General features: G+C 32.9%; 2 protein-coding genes across 3 annotated transcripts in view; both read right to left on the minus strand.

The window, feature by feature from the left end:
- The window catches only part of LOC106786318 (multiple epidermal growth factor-like domains protein 10), a 7,618-nt gene extending 2,248 nt beyond the window's left edge, over positions 1-5,370 (minus strand). Inside the window, exons 1-9 of the mRNA XM_014747549.1 lie at positions 5,160-5,370; positions 4,419-4,494; positions 3,874-4,313; positions 2,786-3,774; positions 2,556-2,669; positions 1,474-1,597; positions 1,300-1,399; positions 327-1,214; positions 1-248 (exon numbers count right to left, since the gene is read on the minus strand). Of these exons, the coding sequence (XP_014603035.1) occupies positions 1-248; positions 327-1,214; positions 1,300-1,399; positions 1,474-1,597; positions 2,556-2,669; positions 2,786-3,774; positions 3,874-4,313; positions 4,419-4,494; positions 5,160-5,320 (3,140 nt within the window). The 5' untranslated portion in view covers positions 5,321-5,370. The remainder of the gene's footprint in view (positions 249-326; positions 1,215-1,299; positions 1,400-1,473; positions 1,598-2,555; positions 2,670-2,785; positions 3,775-3,873; positions 4,314-4,418; positions 4,495-5,159) is intronic.
- A 555-nt stretch (positions 5,371-5,925) lies between these two features.
- Positions 5,926-9,811, minus strand: part of LOC106786364 — a 15,145-nt gene continuing 11,259 nt past the window's right edge. Inside the window, exons 5-10 of one of the 2 annotated variants that reach the window (XM_014747654.1) lie at positions 9,318-9,435; positions 9,043-9,242; positions 8,411-8,608; positions 7,921-8,163; positions 7,165-7,314; positions 5,926-7,061 (exon numbers count right to left, since the gene is read on the minus strand). In XM_014747654.1, coding sequence (XP_014603140.1) covers positions 6,937-7,061; positions 7,165-7,314; positions 7,921-8,163; positions 8,411-8,608; positions 9,043-9,242; positions 9,318-9,435 — 1,034 coding nt within the window. In that variant the 3' untranslated portion in view covers positions 5,926-6,936. Of the gene's footprint in view, positions 7,062-7,164; positions 7,315-7,920; positions 8,164-8,410; positions 8,723-9,042; positions 9,243-9,317; positions 9,436-9,811 lie in introns of both variants that reach the window. The other variant, XM_014747653.1, reaches the window with a different exon arrangement.

Raw genomic sequence — 9,811 nt, forward strand, 5'->3', positions numbered from 1 at the left:
GTGTGAGTTTTATTAACTTCTTTCGTCGTTAATTTGTATCCTCTATCGCAGGTGCATTTATTTGGTGCTGTGCAACTGCTATGCGACCAACAAGAAGGTTCACAAAATGGTATACAAACGTTATTTACATCGGAATGTTCGTATCCTAACGAACACTCGCAGAAAGATGGTGCCGCACAAAATCCATTAATGCATGTCTCTTCGCAGAAAGGTTTGCAAACCGATTCACCTTCAAAGTGAACAGCTCCCTGAAGAAAAATGAAAAAGATAATAGATAAAAATGTTTGTATATCAGAAACCTTTATTGATATTGTAGTTTATCTTACTTCATTGTCGAGCGAGTATCCCGCATTACAGGTACAAACATTTGGGGCGGTGCACTTTCCGTTTGGTTCGCACGGTTGTTCGCAACGGGGCACACAAACGTGCAAACTTGTCTCGTCGCCTGTTAGATAAAAACCATCGTGACACTTGCAAACGTTAGGATGTATGCAGTAGCCATTAATACACGCTTTTGGACAAATCGGTTCGCATATGTTCGTCGAATTGATAAGTAAACCATAACCATCGTAGCACATACAAGTTTCAGGTGCGATACAAATACCCATATGACAAGGATTGTTACAAACTGGCTTGCAATAACCTTCCTTAGTTAAAGAATAGCCTTTACGGCAGGTACAAATATCCGGTGCAGTGCAAATTCCATCTACACATTTGTCGCATACCGGTTTGCATGTGAACTTATTCGTAAAGTCGAAAGAGTATCCCTTATTGCAGGTGCAAGTATCAGGTGCCGTGCACTTGCCATTTTTACACGGTACGTTGCATATAGGCACACAGGTCTTGTCCTTGATTTGTTTGTATCCTTCTTTGCAAGTGCAGGTATTTGGTTTCGAACAGAAAGTAGTTGCTGAATCACATTTTGGATTGCAAATTGGTTCACAGGTAAATCCGTCTGATTTTATTTGATAACCAGAATCGCAAGTGCAAGTGTTGGGTTTCGAACAATAACCATGCACGCAGGAATGCTTGCAAACGGGTATGCAAGCTGTATTTTTTAAGGATAATGGTAGGTATCCATCGTAACATTCGCACATATTAGGTTTTATACATCTACCTTGGCCACAAGGAATATTGCATATGGGTATACAGTCCCCGTTTTGCATTGTGTAATGATAACAGCATGTTGTCTCTTCGATAAAATCCGTGTAATACTGACAATGAGAGAAGGTGTCTTTTGTTTAATGATCATATTCTATCGTTTAAATCTAGAAAACAGAATACAAAGCGTTCTCTTACCTCGGTTCTATAATTATATCGATATTTTGTTTTATAAAAGAGTCCCCATTTTTTTTCTCGATAACTTTCAAGGTATGAAACAAGTCGTGGTTTTTTGTAACTGTGATGGAAATGTGATCGATGCGAAATAATTATCTTAGACGGAAGTAGATAACAGAAGAGTTATTTTTTTACCTGACTAATTTACTGCAATATCCATTTTCCCGGGAATATTCTGTTAAAGAATATTTAATTTTCACGATGAATATATAAAGAATAAAGAATAATAACAATTTCATGGCTTCCGTCGATTTTGTTTCTATTTAATATAATGTAAATTTAATAATATATGTATTTCCGCGACTTTAGTGTGTATCGTATAAAAGATTGTCAAAGACTGACGGTATGATTTAATACCCCATGACTTTTGCTGTATTTGTCATGCTGAGGATCTTCTATTATCGGTAACAGGCAGGATGCACAGAACAAGTTTTTTGTTATCATAATGATTTTAAATTGCTGGAAAAACTATTAATACATGATTTTTAATATTTTTTCTCCGAATGTATAATGGATATCTGAAATTATATAATATAATAGATTAGATGCGTTGGAAAATTACATGTATCATATATTATATATACTGGGTGTTCTCTGTTTGGTAATACAAGCGAGAAGAGGGTGATTCTACATGAAAAAATAAGTCAGTAATGTAGAGTAAAATTTGTTTAAAAATAATTTTGAAAATTTGTCGAGTACGAGTGCACTTGATTCAATTTCAAACGGACTTCATTATCTTAATATATTTCGGAGAGAATTTTTGTACTTTTTATAATACGTTTACTTTTAATAGTTTTACTTTTATCTTATCGAACAAGACTTTTAGATTTCATTGTTGCAAGCTCATTGTAAATCAAGTTCACGTGCACTCAACATATTATCAAACATTATTTTCTTCGTGAACAAAATCTTATATGAATAAATTTAATATCACATTTTCGATTTAATTTTTCGCGTAGAATTATCTCCAGTTCGTATGTATTATTAATTACAGGATATTATATTAAAATTATAAGAACGGAAATTGAATAGCGATCGGTAAGATATTTTGTATCTTTGACAAAAAGGTAAAAGATTTTTAAGATAGGATTTTAATTTTTTGTCATTAATTTATCTGAGCTTACGCGATACTGTCCGGTAAATTGTCTGGGTAATAGCAAAGCCGTAGTTTCGTAAGCCAAGCATAATCTCGAATTAATAGCGTTTCGGTTATCTACCGGCTGTTAGGTCAAGGTTTTCCGAGGATCTTGGAACGGTGCAAGGTACGTTCGCGCGTGTGTGAGAAAAACTCGATGGATTTGTTTGGATCAATTTGTGAGTAATATTTTTGACTTTAAGAAATATAATAAAGGACAAAATATATTGTTAATTTATTTCATTAATTTAACTCTGTATTATACATAGATCTCCGTTTCTCTATTTCTCATTTCTTTAGGTAGAATAGTCTAATAGCTCGGTATGCATCTTTGTCTACCTTTTACACCGAGATCTTTTTTGTAACCTGGGTTGCAGATGCAACGATTTGGCTCCGTGCAGATTCCGTTAGAACAACCACCAACGCAAATGGGCACACATCTTGTTCTTGTGTGATCATTCTGGTCGAATGTGTAGCCGTGTTTGCAGGTACACTGATTGAGGCCGGTGCAATCGCCATTCAGACAGGGTAATTCGCAGATAGTTTCGTATTTGTTACCAGTCTGTAAACCGCCTGGTCGTACGTAAGTTGGTTGATCGACCGGTTGTCCATAAGGTGGTTGGTGTCCAGGTTGTCCATAGGGTGGTTGGTTTCCAGGTTGTCCATAGGGTGGTTGGTTTCCTGGTTGACCATAGGGTGGTTGGTTTCCTGGTTGTCCATAGGGTGGTTGGTTTCCTGGTTGTCCATAGGGTGGTTGGTTTCCTGGTTGTCCATAGGATGGTTGGTTTCCTAGTTGTCCATAAGGTGGTTGGTTTCCTGGTTGTCCATAGGGTGGTTGATCTACTGGTCGTCCATAAGGTGGTTGGTTAGCTGGTTGTCCGTAGGGTGGTTGACTTGTATGCTGCCCATAGGGTGGTTGATTTGTATGTTGTCCATAAGGTGGTTGATTTGTATGTTGTCCATAAGGTGGTTGATCGACTGGTCGTCCATAAGGTGGTTGACTTGTAGGTTGTCCATAGGGTGGTTGATCTGATCGTTTATCTGGTATACATCGACCCGTGTCTGGTTCTGATTTGTATCCTGGTTCGCAACGACAACGATTGACACCAATGCAAACGCCGTGTTCACCGCAACCGTATCTACATTGATTCGAAGCGGGATCCGGTGAACATCCACCGTTCGGATTACGTTCGTAACCTTGCATACAGTTACAGACACCAGGTGAGATACATTGACCACCGTTGCAATTATTTTGACAATAAGGGACGCAAGATTCTCGTTCATTCGGTGGATTGGTATATCTGAAAAAAAAAAATCAAAATTAACTTAACGGAATAGTATTTAGAATTCAGATAAAAATGAATAAGAAAAGAAAAGAAAAAAATCACAAAGAAGCTCACCCTTCGTAGCAAGTACAAATACCGGGCGAGGTACATTCGCCATGGGGGCAGCCACCCTCGCAAACAGGGCCACATTCTTGACGATAATTTAATGCGTAACCAGATCGGCATCTGCAAACGCGCGGTGCGACACAGTCGCCATTTTTACAGCCATCGGGACAGATTGGCTTGCATTCGCCATTCACCTCGTCGTAACCCAATTTACATGCGCAAACGTTCGGGGAAAAACAATAAGCGTCCTTTTGACATTGTTGTTGACATACGGGCATACAGAGTCCATTTTCCGGATACCAGCCGGGCTTGCAGGTACAATGATTTGGTCCGGTACATTCGCCACCATAACAACCTTCCTTGCAGTGAAAATCGCAGATACCAGTGGTAATGTTACGCTTGTAACCCTCGCAACAATCTAAGATCGTTATGAATCCGTGATTACCATCCTGATTTTATAAAAAAAAAAAAAGAACAAAGAAATTCTTCCTTCAGTTTAAGTTTTGTTTTTAGTATTAGAATCTATTAGAATAAGTGAAAGCGAAGGTACTCACATAATTATCTTGAGGCAAGGGAATTGTATTGTATGGTACTCCGCTGCTCGTGTTATGAGCTAATGCATGATCGTATCTAAACATAAACAGTGTTTTTTGAACGCGTATAAAATACATAGATACTTTAATAGTCAGAGGTCATTTGACGTTCTCTCGATAAGTAAATGTAACATACGCGAAAGATTACACATCATGTAACCTTGATCTCAATTCTAATCTCTATCTCTTAAGACGTAATTCATTGGCAAAAATTTCATTTCTTTATATTTCATTTTACAATTAGATCTCTTTGATTTACGCGTTATCTTATAAAATTTCGTTTTTTCAATATTCTTTACGATATTCTTATATTTTTTAATCACTTTGTAAGACACACATATAGATACGCGTATTATCATAATATTTATTTTGCGAGTTATATATTTGATAGATAATTGAAATATTTCATATTTTTGTGAGAATAAGAAAACAAACAACACAAAAAGTATAAGTTATCAAACATTTGATATACGTCAAATCCTACAAAGGAGAACGATACGAATAATTTTTAACTTTTTTAATTTTTCATTATTTGTAATCTCTATAATTATTTTAAATGAATTAGTTTCGTTAAATGTTATTTCAATTTTTATATTGACAACAATTTTATAAACGTTTGCGATTACGAAAGAAAAAAGATTGATATAATATTATATATTATTGTTATTAAAAAAAAAATAGAATAAATAATTTTGTACTTACGGTACGGACTTGTAGCAAAGCCTACTATTGTTATGCCCACCATACTGATTAGCGCTCGTTGGATAACGAGGACGATGGCCACCCTTGACTCCTTCATATGCCGAAGTACCAACAATTGCAATATAAGCGATTAAAATCGCCACGATCATAGATCGTTTCATGTTGAATGAACTGCGATCTAAATAAGACTGAAATTTACATACGCTTCTCGTCTTTTTGATTGAGCTTTTAACGCACATTCGATAAGAACAATATACAAAGGTCAATATTTTTCTCATCTTATAACGAGAAATTCTATACAAGATGTTTCTAAAATAATATCTCATTCCATTTATCGATTTGTTATATCAATTTAGAAATATTACATTAATTTATTATTCGTTATATTTTACATAAACAATGAATTATTTTAATTATAAATGACGTATCAATACCTGAGACATTTATTAGCTTTGAAATATATTATTATTAAACAATTGTGTAGGAAATATTTTTTGTAATATATCATATTAGAAATAACTTATATATTAGACGAATGAGATTCTGCTATTCGAGGAATTGTTTTGTCGACCTCGTCTCGGAAATATGTTGAAATTATTTGATCTATAAAGATTTTTTTTATCGAAAATGAAAGAAAAAAAAAAAAGAAAAAGAAAAAAAGAATGCAATAAATCTAAAGATGTGTAAGTAATTTCGTTTGAAAATATTATCGCTTTCTTTTCGATTATGCGTCGACATAATTTTCTGCATTTATTCGTATCTATTCCCTTCTTTTTTTTTTGTTTTTCTTTTTCTTTTTACCGATGATTTATTTAATAAGAACGGGTTATGGGGTTATAAGAAGATTACATTGAAACGCATAATGATAGTTACATTGCCCTAATTTTCATAAATCGATATAGAAAACAATCCACTGAGGTACATAAATTAGATACATACATATATAATATTTCAAAATGATCTGAATTTTTCTCCATTAAAATAAAATACAAATTATAAATATATAACATTTATATGAAGGAAAACAAAGTAATCTTATTCTAACGTACAAATACAAAGTTTGATATTTCATTTTAAATATGAGACATTAGAAATTACGCGGATGAATAAATCACAAAATTCTAATTATTAATAAGATTTTCCAAATAAATTAATATAATCGAACAGTACTTAGAAATATATTACTATAATCTCTAAATACAAAATTATTGTTTATTTTTCCTTCCGAAAAAAGAAAAAAAACATTCAGTTTTCCTTTAATGCACGTATGATAATTCGATAGAATGCATTGACGTAAGTCTATGACAAAAAAAAAAAAAAAAGTACAAATAAGATAAATAATTGTATAAGTTTCTCGAAACCCTGGACGTTCTCCATTGAATAAATTTACAACTCACAATGAGATGTGTACAAATCGGATCATTAAGGAATAGTGTTGTTTATTTTCTCGAATGAATGATCAACAATTCGCGTGTAGCCTTGTACGTTCAATCGCTATGCGTAAGTTAGAAAACCAGTTAAGTTGGATTTTTTTTCTTAAATTCTTATTTTAAACACATTGCTGACATATACACACACATGTGTATTTGTATATTTATCCACACTTGTTACTTCATCAATGAACTATTCTTTTTGATCCGTGTATCTTTCTACGAAGTAGGAGTAAAAAAAAGAAAGAAAAAGAAAAAGAAAGAGAGAGAGACAGAGACAGAGAGAGAGAGAAATATATTCAAGTAGAGCGAGTTAATCACGTTCGAGTTAATCACGTGCATTTACGCTAGCAAAGACCAGTTGATTGCAAAGGAATCTCATCATAAAGGTGTTCACCATTCGATTCAAAATCCGTGTGAAGGCGTAACAAGGTCGTAGGAGGTCTGTCATAATGATCTTCTTGTAACAACTCTGAAATGTTTGAAACGGTGAAAGTTAAGCTTAGAAAGTAATTTCGATTTATCCGAGAGTAGTAAAAACGTATAGTAATGAAGAATAGTTTTCTTTAACTTACCACGAAGATGGCCGGAAATTCGAAGGCCGATGGTTGCGGTGCCATTAGCGTAACTACTTACTGGTTCGATGTTTATACCAGTTGGTAAAATCGTACCGGTTTGTTCAAAATTTGAAAAGAATGCTGCTGGATTCGTACGTATCGGTGTTTCTTAAAAACAATAAACAAAAATAAAGAAAAAACATTTTTATTATTGATATATATTATGTAAATGAAAATTGGTAAACAGAGTAATTTTTGTCAAATTAATTTACTGAATTGTATCTTTTTAAAACAATTCGTGTTATATTAATATTATTTAATAGAAATTGAAAATTTATATTTAAAAGATCTAACGTTTGGTCGTTATCGCAATAATAATAATAATAATAAGTTAAACGTAAAATAGTTCATATAACAACAAAATTGACAGACAGCTGATCCGTTAATATGTATAACGCGATCCAATTATAAATATGACTGACATAACTATGTGGATCAATAAAACGTTGAACTTCGAAGGATTATGTTTTTTTTTTTTTTTTTTTTTCCCCGTTAGTACTCATGGTAATCGGATTAGTTAGCAAAAAAACGAACAAATTTAGTCATCGAGCGAGGATTACGTGAAGGAATCGCACGAGGGAGAAAGAGATGAGCTAGGTCAAGGACGCCACAGATTTCACTGGCAAGTACCATCGAGAATAGAAGCGTGAATTACGTTTCAATCAAGTGTATGTGTGTGTGTGAAAGAGAGAAAACGTCGCTGACATTACTTACGAGGTAGTGCACTATCGATGATCGTTGAAATCTTTCCGGATGGTCTTTGTTGCTTTTCACTTTCACGTCCGTTATTTTTGTCTTTCTCGTCGTTGTAAATCGAAAGTCTCACCGTTTCGAAAAGTTTCGTCCTTGTATGAATAATCGTAACTATTGCGACGGACATTAAACTGAGAAATACAATCGATCCTATGATAATTAATGCGATATCCAATGGAATCGATGCACCTGGTGTATTATTTTCTATCGAATAAAACATATAAATCAAATCAAGTGATATTTATTGTCTCAATTTAAAATTATCTCATAATAGATTATTTATATATCGAACTCTTATTTAATATATTTATTTAAAGATAATTTATTTGTGTTATATCTTTAAAAATAAACATACATTAGATTAAATCGTATAAAAATTTTTCCAATTGTTTATGGGTTTCATTAATTTCAATGTTATTTTATTAATATAATATTTGACGAATATACGAACCTTTATGAATAGTTTTGACATAATCAGTTTTCAATGATAGCCCATCACGAAGTTCACCTTTTTCCTTTAAATGTCCTAAAAATGCATCCTTTAACGCAAATTTATTTCGATCTTTTGTCAATATAGTTTTTTGTCGTTCCGGAACAGAGACAAGGACGATCACTGGCCTAACCGTGCTTGTGCTAGTAATATCGTCTTCTTGATTATGCGTTTTAGTTTTAACATAAAATCCGGTTGTATGAGAAGTTAGTTCGTTGTTTGTGCTTTCGAAATTACTATCCATGCTCGATTGCGTGATATAATTATCCCATCCTATGAACGCGATTGTTGGAAACTAATTGGGAACTAATAAAAGCTCTTACAATATCTAATCGTGATAATTAAAAGTTTTACAAGATAAGTCATGTAATTTGGTAACGTATAATCGATATTTCTTTGAGATATTTAATGATGGAAGGAAGAAAGAAAGAAAAAAAATAGAAAATATCAAGAAATTCTTGTGCAATGTCAAATGTGTCGACAGTTCACAAGAATTTTATATTTTTACATTATTCATTAATTTACAACAACAAGTTATGATAATTTCGTTAAAAGCTTTTATTATCGTCATATAAAACGCGTATAATATGTACCTTCCTTCATAATGTGTTCAGTAGTCCAAGAAAGATCAGTCGTTTCTTTTTCATAGTCCATTATTTCTGTATTAAATAATTTAACTTCATTTATGTTTTCGGATGAAGAACGTATGTCGGTTATTGTGAAGGAAGTGCATTGTCCAGTTTCAGGATTACAATTGCTATTAGGTTCATTACAATTGCACGAGTTTTCACATCTAATTGTAATTGTAATCAAATTATTTATTTTATTCTATACGAAACTGTGTTGAATAATTATGATTAAGTATTACCTTAATCCCCATAAACCTGCTGGGCAACGACAATTGCCGTTTTTAGAATCGCAAATAACCTCTTCGGCACATTCGCATTTCTGCATGCATTGCACGCCCCAAGATCCTGGAGGGCATTCTAAAAAATAGGTTGAACAGTTAACTCTTCGCACATTCATAATAATAATTGTACACGGTTGTTTGGAAAATGTTGAAGTATTGCTAACTTCAAAAGAAAGTTATGATAAATGGAATCATTATTAATGCAACAACATTATTCTATTACATTAAAATATAAAACAATGTAAGTTCATGTTACACTAGGGTCAATACTAGAATACACTAGACTTTCTTTCTAGCAAAAAAGGAGTTTCGTTAAAAAGTATGATAACATAAACTTTTCTTTCATATAATCTATTCAACTACACAACGTTTCAATATATTATAATATTATTTTGAATATAAATGCAAATAAAAATAAAATAAAATAAATAAAAATTTCACAAGAATTATAT

Source organism: Polistes canadensis, unplaced genomic scaffold, assembly GCF_001313835.1.
Source record: "Polistes canadensis isolate GaletaPanama2010 unplaced genomic scaffold, ASM131383v1 scaffold_72, whole genome shotgun sequence".
Classification (NCBI taxonomy): domain Eukaryota; kingdom Metazoa; phylum Arthropoda; class Insecta; order Hymenoptera; family Vespidae; genus Polistes; species Polistes canadensis.